At 37.9% G+C, this 15,472-nt stretch overlaps 1 protein-coding gene across 1 annotated transcript; it reads right to left on the reverse strand.

Moving 5' to 3' along the window:
* Positions 1 to 568: 568 nt before the first annotated feature.
* Positions 569 to 2,413, reverse strand: LOC113297840 (cysteine desulfurase, mitochondrial-like). Its single transcript, XM_026546417.1, has one exon. The coding sequence runs from the start codon at positions 2,267 to 2,269 to the stop codon at positions 908 to 910; it is 1,362 nt and encodes a 453-aa protein (XP_026402202.1). The 5' UTR covers positions 2,270 to 2,413; the 3' UTR covers positions 569 to 907.
* Between the last annotated feature and the right edge of the window lie 13,059 nt (positions 2,414 to 15,472).

Genomic DNA, 15,472 nt, shown 5'->3' on the forward strand with positions numbered 1-15,472 from the left:
TTTTTTGACAAGGTACGTCTTGAGTGATCATGTAATGACCCTTTTTGTCCTATTAGAATGCCGCCCCTCTAATAAAACATGCCGCCCCTATAATTGTTTCAAATTTCTATTGGGAACTCAACGACTGTGCATAACCTCAATTTACAGAAAAATAGATGAATCTCTTGATTTGTTTTGGATATTGAATCTAGGTAAAAAACTTGAGGTCACTGAGTATTCCATGAATGATGACCTTACTTGAATATGATCTATTCAATAGGCTCGTACTTCTGTATCTTAACGTTCTATAGCATTCTACAGATGAAATTGAAAGCTGGTCAAACTAACATTAAGCAACGAAGCAAATTAACGAGCAAATTAATGCAAACTCATATCGTAGTGTTGCCAATATCAACCACCTTGGATTGTTCTACTCCCTAAGATGACCTGAAATCACAGAAAGAATTGTCTAACCAAATGAAGGCCTATGGTGCAAAAGGCTAGTAGTACTTATGTATCTTGTCCAGAGACTAAATATTCAAGTTGTCAAACAGTAATCAAGGAATCATTAAAGAATCACATCTAAATAAAAACCAGAAGAGTAGGCACTAGTAATCATGTAATATATCCAGCTTCAGCAATTTAATGCCCAAACGCTAATTCAAAAGTTAAGCTATATGTTCATATACATAAACAGAAGATTATATATCCAAAAGATACCAATTTAACTGCGAAAATGCATACCCAGCAAACAAAAAGTGAGTACAAGAGTTCATGAGAATGAGAATGCGAACTTCGTAAGAAAGAAACCTGCGTATTGATTTGTGAGTGCAGCCCCACGTTCATCTGAGCAATTATAGCTCTCCCTTTGCTGTGTATACAATAAGATTTATTGCCAAATCTCAAGAACAACACATTAAGCAAACTACTAATGCTGTGACCACTGGATACTTTTGATATCAATCCCTTCTTTAACCATTTCATAAAGAGGGCTCATCTCTCTCAATTTTTCCACCTGTCTAACAGTAAGTTCCACAGCACGATCAATCTCCTCGTCCGTAGTAAACCTACCAATCCCAAATCTAATCGAAGTATGAGCCATGTCTTCTTCCACACCCAAAGCCCTCAAAACATAAGATGGTTCCAAACTTGCACTTGTACAAGCACTACCACTAGACACTGCAACTTCCTTCAACCCCATTAGCAAACTCTCTCCTTCAACATAAGCAAAAGATAAATTCAAATTCCCAGCATACCTGTTTTCTGTACTCCCATTTACTACAACACCGTCAATCTTAGATCTAATTCCACTCAGCAGACGTTCCTGCAAACCTGAAATCCTTTTCTCATCATATTTCATTTCCTTCATAGCCAATTCACAAGCAGCACCCATACCAACAACTAAAGGAGTCGGTACAGTCCCACTCCGAATCCCTCTCTCTTGACCTCCACCATTCATTTGTGCCTCAACCCTAACTCTCGGCCTTCTCCTCATATACAGTGCACCGACTCCTTTTGGACCATAAACTTTATGCCCACTAAGCGACATCAAACTCACATTCCACTTCTCAACATCAATCGGAATCTTACCTAACGCTTGTGCTGCATCAGTATGAAACACTACATTAAATTCCTTACAAATTTTCCCAATTTCTTCCATAGGTTGAATAACACCAATCTCATTATTCACTGCCATTACAGAAACAAGCCCTGTATCTGGCCTAATAGCCGATTTAAGTCCTTGAATATCAATAATCCCGTCATTACGTACTGGTAAATAAGTAATTTCAAAACCCTCTTGTTGTAAGTGACGACAAGAATCAAGAACACATTTATGTTCAGTTTGGGTAGTAATTACATGTCTTTTCTTATCTTTGTAAAAATGCATTAAACCCTTAACTGAAATGTTATTAGATTCAGTAGCACCGGATGTAAAAATAATTTCTTTCGGCGAAGCTTTAATTAAAGATGCTACTTGTGATCTAGCATTTTCAACAGCTTGATCAGATTCCCAACCATAAAGATGAGTTCTTGAATGAGGATTACCATAACGTGAGATATAGAATGGAAGCATAGAATCTAAAACCCTAGGATCAACTGGTGATGTTGCTTGTATATCTAAATAAAGTGGTCTACCTGATATTTTTACCCCTTTCATTGAAATACCTTCTGAATCTTCGTATTCTTCCTTCATAGCTGCGATTGAGAAAGTCCTGAGCTGTTGTTGTAAAGATCCGACTTTGTTTCGGCAACATGTTTGCCGGATTCTCGAAGCTATGAGCTTCGTCATGGCTTTAATTTCTTTTGCTGTTTCTGGGTTTTGCTTGGGAATTCCCGCTCTATAAACTGCAAAAAGTGAATAACTGACTCAATAAGGAGTAGAACTGTAAAAGATTATCTTGGTTTCGGCCTTTTCAGGTTTATGGTTCCGTGTGATGTGGCAGCGTTAAAGCCCGTGGAAATACGATTGCTTTAGGAGATGGCTTGGTTTGATATACACCACAATTTGCTTTAGGAGATGGCTTGGTTTGATATGCACCACAATTATTTAGAATTCATGTGCACTCAGTGAAGCACCGACAGTATCGACGCCGTGCCCGTATCAGATGTATGTCGGAGACAGGACACGCGTGGAACACCGACACGACACGCATGTAGAAATTTTTACTCCATTTTACTAGTTGAGTAGTCTAATATGTTAGGAAAATTATTATAGTGATTAATCTTTCTCCAAATGGGCTAACCTAACGACACAAAACTAATTTTTTTTAATGTACGCACGTCATTAGTGCATTTGATATGCTATAACACTATAATCTTCGTATATAAAAATTATTTAACTAATATATATATATATATATATATGTGTGTGTTCGCGTCCTGATGATTTTGAATTTTGTCGATCCATATATCCGCGTCGTGTCTGTCCGCCCAGTGCTTCTTAATGTGCACTTTCTTTCAGTTTTTTTTTTCTCCTCTCTTTTGTATCATCGATAGTATAAGAAAGATTAACACTTAACAGTCTGCCTCTACAATAGGCAGAAACCGTATGAGAGGTTTGGATGAGAGGTTTGGATTAGAAATAAAGTTTATCTTAGCCAAAATATTAGGAAGCCTAGACCACAAAAGATAATAGTGTGCTTTTAGTCAATAGCCTTAAGAATTTGCATAATGCCCTATTGTTTCTATTTTATGGGCTCACGTTAGATCTGTTTGGCATATCACCTAGCTTTTAACTCATGTCGATTTGCACTCGATCTGCTCTTTGAGTAAGCTAGATTACCACGCACGGTGGGGGGGCCGATCGAAGATTCGTTCAAAATTCTCTCCGATTTAATTGTATCTAAAATATTCTAATTTACAACCAAAAAAACAAATTAGGAACACATATATGCATTGTTAACTGTTTTTGTTTTACATCACATTTTCCGTACACCATACTTTTACTTTTTGTTTTAATTAGGAGCAATTGAAGGTAAAATTGATCGAATTCATTCGACTGGGTGGAGTTAAGATATAATTGGGGACCCCAAATCCTCGATTATCAAACTAATTTTGGAAAGAATGATAAATTTCGATCCAATTTGGTTGAATTGAATTAAATTGAATGAAACTGTGGCAAATTAGATTAGGCCACGATTTTTTCAAGTTTTTTAGGTTGAAATAATTGAAGGTCAACTCTAGTTTTGGTCGATTTGATGGTGTTTATTAATAGTTAAGGACTATAACTCTTAAATTATCAAATCAATTTTAGAAAGAAAAAAAAACGATCAATTCATGTTCAATTGAATGAATTAAAAAAAAAAAAAAAAAAAAACATATTTCGTCCAATTGTATTTTTAGCCCCAATTGTGATCACATAGAAGGATTCCCTTTGGTTGTCCAATTATACACCTTGTTTTGTTAATTAACCCTTAGATTCGAATTCTTAGGTCAAAACAGACAAGAAAATTATTGATTCTTGTCTAATAACCAAAAATTCAAATTCTATGGTCGTAATATCTTTTTTGTGCATTCTGCCCGAATTAAAATTATCAACCTACCTAAAATACCCATGTCTATATAAAAGTCCAAACAAAAGTCTAACCCGTCATCATCTAGAAAATAAATACGAACGGAGAATATAGATTAATCTTGAAAGTTTCATGATTTCATCCCATGTTTTATCGATTTGATGGATCTGGAGGAAGACTTTTTATTTCTTAAGCTAAGTTGATCTTTTAGTAATGCTCTCCGTCATTACAAAATAGGAGAGAAAAGGAATTACCGCAACCACCATTTTCTCAATGAAAAAAAAAGATGAGCATAGGCCAGAGAGGATACTTGTAACCTTAGATAATTAATGCTTCAATTATTACTGACCCATCTTCTTTAATTCATCAAGTCCGCCTCTGGTGCTTTTTTGAAGGAACAAAACCTTCGAGTTCAGTAGAATGCCTTTTTTGTTTGAACATGTTTATGTGATTAATCCGACGTGTAATTAGTTTGTCGTAACTTCATACATCATTGTGTGTACATATATGTCTGCGAAAATAGTCTCAAATCTTTTTTTTTTACTTATCAAAATTCAAAAGAGAAAAAACCTTAATTTCTTATCGTCCCGGGATTTCTCCTTTTCTTCATCAATTTTTGTGTTAATGGATGGTGTTTGATAGTGTGGGTGGATGTTTTTAATGGTAATGGTGGTGGATTTTTTGCTCGAGATCATTAACTAGTGATTTTGGTTGTGTATAATATATTTCATGTTTACTAGGATAAACCTAGATTTATCCACGAAGTATACAAGATGCACTTGAGTGCATAATGTATATTCAGACGGCTTTGTATTATCTCAATCCCATTACATTGAGAGCAAACTATGTAAATTTGAGAAAAGTGATGGAGGTGTTTAAAGAACACCTATTGATCCAACTATTCATCTAGCGAAAAATCGTGGTCAAAGCATATCACAAGTAGAGTATTCTCGTATAATTGTTAGCTTAATGTATGTGATAAACTGCACTCGTCCAGACATAGCTTGTGCAGTAAATAAATTGTTAGAGCACTGCTCGGTCGAACTCACAAGCGTTGCTATCTCAAGCTTGTTTGTCAAGTTTAGTCGTCAAAACTATAAGTCTTGATTTCTAGTCTACTTACTATGCCTCGGATTAGGATAAAATGGGTAGTTGAGCTTTAAACTTCACGGCGTTCATCGATTGAAGACGAAGAACTACTAAGGGGAGCTTGGGGAACTTCATCAACAAAAGGTATGTGGAGACTTGAACTCATCTATCACTCAGAAATCTATTTCTATTCTATCTCCTATTGAGGCAAAGTCGTATAGCTATATAGAATTTACTTTATACACATTTGATATTTCGAGCTGAGTTTAACTCACTTACATATTTCTCGAAATATGTATCGGTAAGCTTTCGCTTTAACCAAGTTCATCCTTTATTCTTGACGAAAGTCAAAAGATGATCATGTGAAAATCGCCTGGTAACATCTTATATGATTTGTGTGAGACAATCATTTGATGTAGACTTGGAATGTTTCGTATTGACTTGAAAATTGCTTTGAACCTAATAGTTTGTGTGAGACAGCTATTCTCGTCTTCTAAGAATGTTTGAATGATTAAAATGGGAGTTTAGGACAATTAACCATTGATTGGATATAGCTCGGTATGCATACTTGTATGCTAACTGTTGCAAGTGTATTCCAAGACCGGGAATTTAGTATGCATACCCGTATGCGTACTGATTCAACAGTTGAAGTCCGGAAACTGTAGTATGCATACTGTTGATAGATAAAACGTGGGGAGGAGGAACTAGCCCTAAACACAGAAAGTACTCCCAAGGTATAGAGAGGTTTATGAGAGGTAATGGTGAATTAATTGTGTCCTCTAAGTATGCTCTTTCCTCCCTTTTTATAATAATTTCCTTACCCTCTCTTATGGATAAGTACCCATAAGATTAGTATATTACTAACTGTCATTTCCCTTCTTCCCAAGTTATTAACAAACTATAAGAGGGGTTTTCTCCCCTTTTGGGCCAAAGCCCAACTAGTTTGAGGATCTCTTTCTTGAACTAGGACTATACAAATCCCATCATGGACTAATCCTAGTCCCCTAATCCCCTCTCTTCAAGGGAACCCTCGATAGGTTAAGGGACTACCTTTTCTAAGGTTGTCTATTTTCATGTATCAACATTAGTCCCCTGACTGTTTGTCACAATTACTGGCCTATCCAATAACTACTCTTCTTTTACCCTCCTATAAATAGGGGAGGTCTCGCCTCTCTTCCTCTACTCAATTTACCTCGTTCTTTCTCTCTCTCCTTCCCGTTACTCGCTATGGCTGATGAGTCTCCTGAGCGTGATCCACCTCCTAGGTTGGAACCTGACGAGGTGTCAAACTCGCAAAAATAAATTCCTTACTTCTTTTACACTAACTAGTAGTACAATGACAAGCAGGTTCGTTCCTAAGAGAGAGTTGAGCTAAAGTTGTCGATTCAATTTCTGAATAAAAATAATGCAATTATGAGGATGAATGATCAAGGACTCTTTCTCAGTCATGAAACATGAATTTTATTGACATAGCTATGTTTCTACAATCACCCATTACTAATAACCCTAGAATATTTAGTACGCTCGAATACTCCGCAATCTCAAATTCACCGGACACGGAAGAGCTCGACTACCGGATTCTACTCATCAAGTTTCCTAGAAGTGCGCTCTCTAGGTGTGACTTAAACAAATGCATTAAGTTCCGTGAGATAGGCTATTCCTAGTGACAAATACATAAGCTCGACTCATCTACCAGTGTCATTCAATACATACGAATATTTGACAAAATCCCATCATCAATATTCATATAGCGCTACTTGTATTAAGAATCTCTAGACAATTATGGGTCGAAGAGGTCTTAACTAGCAATCGAATTATCAATCAACCATTTAATTTGCAACTTAAACGACTGAAAAATAAATTCATAAACACTTTTAGCATAGTAGTGAATGAGCAATAACAAATAAATTGCAAGACAGCAAAGCAGTTTAAATATCAGTTGGAGTTCATGTTTCGGACATCAAAATCGTCCCTAATCAAGATGCTTAGCTACTGGAGTTCATGGCAAACAAAGAAAAAAATAGAAAACAGAAATACAAAACCAAACAGCTGCAGTTGAAGTTGAATATGGACTGATGGTGTTGGCGAAGGTATGGCCTGTTGATTATAGAGTGGTGGTGGCGTATGCGAACTGCTGCTGCTTTGGGGTTGTATTGTCTGTGCTCCCTGCTGCCTGTATACTGGTGATGGTGTGGATTGCACAGGAAACTCCTCTCGCTGCTGCTGTATGAGATGGAAGTGAACTGGTGGTGTGGTGGTATGCAGATGGTATAGATGGTGATGTATTCAACAGCAAATTGAGGATCCTGTAGATGATTTAGTGTTGTTGGCGGAAGTGCAGGTGCTATATGATGGATAATGCAGTGGAGATGCAAAGATGGTGTGGACTGGTGGTTATGCTGATGGATGCAGGTGATGATGGAATGCACTGAAGGTGGTGATGATTGGAGAGGAGCAGAGAGCTCCTCTCTGTTGGTGATGCAAAACAGGTGCGAGAGGGTATGAGATATCTCCTGTGAATGTATTGCGCCTCCTTTTATATATTTCTCAAGTCCTGCAAAGTCGTATTGGGTAAGGATAAAGTCTCCTACTTCTTCTCGACTTCTAAAACACTCCATAATCTCCTCCATTCATCACTGTTTTAACAGCTGCAAACTCACTTTCCTGTGCCACTACTTCCCTGACTTCTCTCGGCCAAACTCTATATAATTTGCGTTACAAGTTCCGTCTTTGTCTCAGTTGGAAACTTGCTCTAATTCTTCGGCAAATGACCACTGGACCCATGGCTAACTGATAAAAAATCTGGTCCAAACAACTAATGGAACCTGCCTTGAATATGCGAAAGACTGGTGGCTCAGGACTCTTCATCTTTTGCTGACTTCGTTGCAAAAATAGACCCAAGACCTCAACCCTGTACACTAACTCCGCATTCACTCTTAGCTTCTAAAATACTTTCCGAGACATCAAACATAACCCCACATCATCCATGGCAAACCTGGAGTAATTACTTGGTCACGGCTGAAGAGTAAAACCATACTCATTCAGGCATTTCTGCAAATACTTGATGTGCCTGACTTTAACAATGATGAACAGCTTCAATTTCGATGTCTAAACATTTCCACATCTCCTTCCCCACATTCATGAATTCATACACAGCAAACCCCTAAAAAATTCATTCAATCTTCTTCATTTACTCGGGATTCAATGGCAGCAACACTGTTTTCTCGGCTTGAAAATGTACATCATCAACTCGTTCAACTTCTTCTCTTGATGCTTTCTTGAACTTCATTCTCGACTGGGAGTTCGAATTCAGCAAACCCATTCGTCCTAACCCAATGACAGACTCGAATCAATGGCTGGATGGCGGCAGGACTTGGTACAGCGCAAGAAGAAACGACAGAAGAACTTAGGTTGTGACCTGAGAATAACTCTCGACCAAGTTCTCTGGTACAAGCTTATAGGAAGGGAGGTGCCCCTTATCTGAGACATGTCTGTATTTAGCACAGTCTTCAGCTGACTCTAGTTGGCTGCCCTGAGTGCAACTGTCTGGTGCTTCAGAAATTCCAGCTTCTTTTGTAATATAATATTGTGTTCTTCCCCGATTTTGAATCTGTCAATTCCAATATCACCAAGCAATAAATTAAGCTCCGGTTTATCTTCTTTCCCACCACATGACTCTAAAGTACCTATAAAATGTAAAAGAAGCGTAATATGCAAAAATACAAGAGAAATAGTAAAGAAAAGCATAAGAAATTGACATTCAAAAGATGTAGTTAAGGCACTTATCAAATTCCCCCACACTTAATCTTTGCTAGTCCTCGAGCAAACAAAATAAAACAAAAATACAAAAACTCCGTCTTGTCGAGATTACGGTTACGTTTAGCGAATATAACAAGCCTTTGAACCTCTAGGTGTCCCTAGTGGGCGAGTTATAGTCTCGTGAAGGTTTACAAGAGGTGTACCTACAACACCTTTTACTCCAAATTCCAACTACCTGTGAAGAATCTATGAACGAACCCAAAATGACTACATGAGGAGGTACCTCGATGAAAATCCAATTCATATATAAGTAAACAAAGCTCTACTCAGAAATTCGAACAACCACAGTACTCGGAATCTAACAAACCACAATCACACATGAATAGATTAAGAAGATGGATATAGACATAGATGGTTGCGATGTTGACTAAAGTGAACGGTATTTCCCATATCTGTCTGAAGGTCACTACCAAGATGAACCTAAAAATCCTATCGGATTGAGATACTGGTCTGAATCCTAATATCAACACAACTGGCATATACAAGGGAACCAGCGGTCGACAATCTTAATTCTAGATCAACTCAGCTGGCATATACAAGGGAACCAGTGGTCGACTTATTAACAAAACAAATAATAATATAAATTTTTTTTTCTTCTTTTTCACTTTTTCACTTTTTTCTTTTATTTTCTCGACAACATGATTAGATCTTTTGGATCCAAGCGCATGCTTCTTGTCAGCAGATTACATGGTAATTCCCATGGATCCTGCATTCCACGCTTGTTTAGGCGACGGAGACAGGGAAAACACACACATATTGCTATCCAAGTGTCAATATATTTTTTTTCTCTTTTTTTTTTCAATTTTTTTTCATGTATACATACTCCGATTGGTCTGGTTTTTTGTCCTTTTCTTAGTAACTCAATCACTCTATTTCATCTAACAGTGACAACAATTCGATGTTAGTGACCCACCAAATCACTTAGAGAAACAAAAAGTTTGCAAAAACAAAAACAGAAAGTGATATGTGGTGACGATTCCGAGGTGAGCTCTGTTTTTTTAGTTAATGGGTTCCTCAACTCCTTCAATCAAGATGGTTTCATCCACTTATATTGTTTAGTGTCATCATGAAGGCACAAGTTTCTAGATTTTGAAGTTTATCATGCAAAAAAAAATATTATTATTTTTTAAACTAAAGGTATCAAACTCTACAAATTATATACAAATTATATAAATTGATACTCCAACTCATAGCTATTTCTGAACAATAGAGGATAAACACTAACCAAGCTATTTAGTTGGTATCTAATCCCGACTCAGCCAATATATACCTCATCGTCAAGAAAAAATTCCATCTACTTAGAAAGGCTAGTGTTTATTCTAAATTGTTCAAAATTTTCTAATAGTTGGAGTTTTGTATACGTCCATTTTTTTTTGTTTATATACCCTACCCCCACACTTAAATCAAACATTGTCCTCAATGTTTCAGGCCATTGCAAAAAGAATAAGAGGAATACTTGAAAAAGACAAGGAAGTAAGAATTGAAATTGTTCACCTGATTGACGCAAACGAGAAACATTCAAAATAGACTCCCCATATATCAACAATCTGAAAATTTGAGGACCCACACACAAAACAATCTGCATATATTGCAAAAGCTTCACAAGAATGCTAGCAAATGGTGGGAAAAATGAAACTATCATCCCACGAGAGTCATCCCCATACTTAGTCTCTTCTACACTCGGAAGTGTATACAAAACATAAGTAGAAGGCACTTCTATTTGTTCCTCTTGGAAAACCTGCATGGTGTTAGACTCAAACACATATGGTGGATACTTGGAAGCAAGAAATTCGGAAAGAACTTTAGAAGCACATAATTCCAGCCCAAAATGAGGTATTTTCCTAAAAGATGGATTAACAACTCTTTAAGAAATTACTTCAAGTTTGGGAGGATCATCATTAGATAGAGATTCATGTAAGGGGTTAGACAAACCTTGCAAAACCTCTTATATTTCGGGATCCTCGGCACTTCTGGAGACTTTCCTTCTCACATCACAAGTATCATCATTCTCACTCGAACTTTTGTTAATACATTCATTGGTTTATTCTACAACCAAGTCCTCCTCATCAGAAAAGAAATCAGAATTTTCCATAAGTAAATTATCATAATCCTTATGTTCTTCATCACAAATTGACTTCTCATTCAAAGTATCCACTATCTCTGGATTTGGGGTAGGATGCACAAAGAAGTCATAATCATCATCGCTCTCTTACACAACATAAGTGTTACCATCAATAATTGTAGTGTTTCTAGACTCAACTTCTTCCTTTTGAATAAGAGAATGATCATTATGATCATGAGTTTATCTAGTATCACCATCATTATCAACATTTTCCAAAGGTTCATCATCCTCGGAATGTTATTCTTGGGGATCTTCTCCATTATCAACACGGCGGTTAACCTCCATATGTATGTCCCTAGAAATTGCTTGAAGAGTCTCTTTCGTTTCTCCCACTTCTTCCAACTTCTCATATTGTCTAAAGAGTTTCTTTATGTTAACACGTTTTCCGCTACTATTCACAACAGGCTCTCTAGACCATGTATCTTCCCTTTGAATGGGTGAAGGATCATAAGTACGATCTGGAACATGTCTAAATACACTATCATAGGTTTCACTTGGTACGAAACTCGGCACGTTGGGAGTTGGGTTAATCTGGTTCCATGTACGTCGCAAATCCACGAATTCATTAGGCATTTGCAAGAAACTAGATTGGAACGTATGAGAATTATAACTGTCCCCCCATCCTTGTGATTGTCCACTTACATAACCACCAAAAGGTTGTTCCGATGTATGAGAAAAATCACAAGGTCTTGTAGAATAGTCATCATTACCAAAACATTGGTTTTGATTGTATCCCACATATGGTTGGAAGCTATTGTAAGAGTGAGATTGAAAATCATTATTATTACCATAGTATGCGTGGTCTTGTGAACCATATATGTTGTTCCCAAAAGGATACATCTTGAAAATTATGCACACAACTCGTTTAGAGACTTACCTCTTGTTCCGAATTGTGCACACGCAAAACGAATTATTATAGCACCTGAAAATAAAATTCTAAAAAGATAAATTAGTAAATGCAAAGAATGAAACTAAATGCAAAAACAGAAAATTAAATAACAACTCAAACTACCGACTTCTCCCCGGCAGCGAAGCCAATTTTGACGAGGTGTCGAACTCGCAAAAATAAATTCCTTACTTCTCTTACACTAACTAGTAGTACAACGACAAGCAGGTTCGTTCCTAAGGGAGAGTTGAGTTAAAGTTGTCGATTCAAATTTTTGAATAAAAATAATGCAATTATGAGGATGAATCAAGGACTCTTTCTCAATCATGAAACATGAATTTTATTGACATAGCTATGTTTCTGCAATCACCCATTACTAATAACCCTAGAAAATTAAGTACGCTCAAATACTCCGCAATCTCAAATTCACCGGACACGGAAGCGCTCGACTACCAGATTCTACTAATCAAGTTTCCTAGAAGTACGCTATCTAGATGTGACTTAAACGAATGCATTAAGTTCCGTGAAATAGGCTATTCCTAGTGACAAATACATAAGCTCGACTTGTCTACTAGTTCATTCAATACATACGAATATTTAACAAAATCCCATCGTCAATATTCATATAGCGCTACTTGTATTAAGAATCTCTAGACAATCACGGGTCGAAGAGGTTTTAACTAGCAATCGAATTATCAATCAACCATTCAATTTGCAACTTAAACGACTTACAAATAAATTCATAAACACTTTTAGCATAGTAGTGAATGGGCAATAACGAATAAATTGCAAGACAGGAAAGCAGTTTAAATATCAGTTAGAGTTCATGTTTCAGACATCAAAATCGTCCATAATCAAGATGCTTAGCTACTGGAGTTCATGGCAAACAAAGAAGCAAATAGAAAACAGAAATAGAAAACCAAACAGCTGCAGTTGAAGTTGAATATGGACTGATGGTGTTGGCGAAGGTATGCCATGTTGATAATAGAGTGGTGGTGGCGTATGCGAACTGCTACTGCTTTGGGGTTGTATTGTCTGTGCTCCCTGCTGCTTGTATGCTGGTGATGGTGTGGATTGCACAGGAAACTCCTCTCACTGCTGCTGTATGAGATGGAAGTGAGCTGGTGGTGTGGTGGTATGCAGATGGTATAGATGGTGATGTATTCAACAGCAAATTGAGGATCATGTAGATGATTTAGTGTTGTTGGCGGCAGTGCAGGTGCTATATGATGGATAATGCAGTGGAGATGCAAAGATGGTGTGGACTGGTGGTTATGCTGATGGATGCAGGTGATGATGGAATGCACTGAAGGTGGTGATGATTGGAGAGGAGCAGAGAGCTCCTCTCTGTTGGTGATGCAAAACAGGTGCGAGAGGGTATGAGATATCTCCTGTGAATGTATTGCGCCTCCTTTTATATATTTCTCAAGTCCTGCAAAGTCGTATTGGGTAAGGATCAAGTCTCCTACTTCTTCTCGACTTCTAAAACACTCCATAATCTCCTCCGTTCATCACTGTTTTAACGGCCGCAAACTCACTTTCCTGTGCCACTACTTCCCTGACTTCTCTCAGCCAAACTCTATATAATTTGTGTTACAAGTTCCGTCTTTATCTCAGCTGGAAACTTGCTCTAATTCTTCGGAAAATTCCCACTGGACCCATGTCTAACTGATAACAAATCTGGTCCAAAAAACTAAAGGAACCTTCATCTTTTGCTGACTTCGTTGCAAAAATAGACCCAAGACCTCAACCCTGTAAACTAACTCCGCATTCATTCTTAGCTTCTGAAATACTTTTCGAGACATCAAACATAACCCCACATCATCCATAGCAAAGATGGAGCAATAACTTGGTCACGACTGAACTTGAAGTAAAACTATACTCATTCAGGCATTTATGCAAATACTTGATGTGCCTGACTTTAACAATGATGAACAACTGCAATTTCGATGTCTAAAAATCTCCACACCTCCTTCCCTGCAATCATGAATTCATACACAGCAAACCCATTCATTCAAATCTCTAAAACATTCATTCAATCTTCTCCATTTACTCGGGATTCAATGGCAGCAACACTGTTTTCTCGGCTTGAAAATGTACAGCATCCACTCGTTCAAATTCTTCTCTTGATGCTTTCTTGAACTGCATTCTCGACTGAGAGTTCGAATTCAGCAAACCCATTCGTCCTAATCCAATGAAAGACTCGAATCAATGGTTGGATGGCGGTAGGACTTGGTGCAGCGCAAGAAGAAACGGCAGAAGAACTTAGGTTGTGACCTGAGAATAACTCTCGACCAAGTTCTCTGGTACAAGCTTATAGGAAGGGAGGTGCCCTTTATCTGAGACATGTCTGTATTTAGCACAGTTTTCAGCTGACTCCAGTTGGCTGCCCTGAGTGCAAGTATCCTGTGCTTCAGAAATTCCAGCTTCTTATGTAATATAACCTTGTGTTCTTCCCCGATTTTGAATATGTCAATTCCAATATCACCAAGCAATGAATTAAGCTCTGGTTTATCTTCTTTCGCACCACATGACTCCAAAGTACCTATAAAATGCAAAAGAAGCGTAATATGCAAAAATACAAGAGAAATAGTAAAGAAAAGCATAAGAAATTGACATTCAAAAGATGTAGTTAAGGCACTTATCAGAACGTTACACACTCGATAAAGTACGGATCAATCATCGGCTTAAGATATTTTATGGTCGCCTGCAGCGGAGGATCGTTCGGCTCTATTTCCGATCAATGATAAATGGGTGTCGCGCATGCTAAATCCTCATCAATTTCCTCCATCTCATCCAAGGGTTGGCTAATCCGCCCTCAGGAGGACGTGTCTCCAATAGCCGCTTCAGAAGAGATGCCTCGCTTTGCAGTTCATAGAGGCGACTACACTTTTCCTTCAATCGTTCTTCGCCCGTCCGTCGAATCCCCTACCGCTTGGGATCCATGAGTGGACTATATTTTCTCCAACCCCGCCCATAAAAAAATCATTCAGTCTTTGAGTATAGAGGCCGTTATAAACGCTTCGAAATATAAGTTTGTCCGGTGAGATCATGATACCTTGGTCCGCTTGTGTGCACATTAGGGGATCGACGCTCATACATTTTTGTTCTCTTGGGGTGAGGTGACTCCGATTTTGGAGGACGTGGTTGCGCTTACTGGTCTGCCTGTCCATGGAGACACATGCTTTACTGAGTGCTGCACTTTTAAGGCTTTGAATAAAAGCGATAGGGATGTCGCGATCATTTGATATTGGCCAAGACAAATTCTATAACATTTCAGTTTCCTGATGAGATCAAATTCGAAGCTCCGGAGGAAGAAGAAGACTTAGGAGATAAAAGAAAAGGCAAAGCCACTATGAGTGTTGCGCATAGCCCTCCAACTAATGTTTCATCTTCTTCCAAGCTTATGGCGTCCGCCATCAAGGCTCATCCAAAGTCAGTTATTGCTGAAGAGTCTGATGATGTAAAAGAGGTAGAGACAGTGAAGGGCAGTCAGAAATCGAAGTCCGAGCAGCGCCATGCTTCCTAATCTTGCTGGATTAAGTATTGGGCTCCTATGATTTT

Source organism: Papaver somniferum, chromosome 7 (genome assembly GCF_003573695.1).
Source record: "Papaver somniferum cultivar HN1 chromosome 7, ASM357369v1, whole genome shotgun sequence".
Taxonomy (NCBI): Eukaryota; Viridiplantae; Streptophyta; class Magnoliopsida; order Ranunculales; family Papaveraceae; genus Papaver; species Papaver somniferum.

Coding starts and splice junctions, on each gene's coding strand:
- LOC113297840 (XM_026546417.1), bottom strand. CDS start 2,269: ATGACGAAGCTCATAGCTTCGAGAATCCGGCAAACATGTTGCCGAAAC.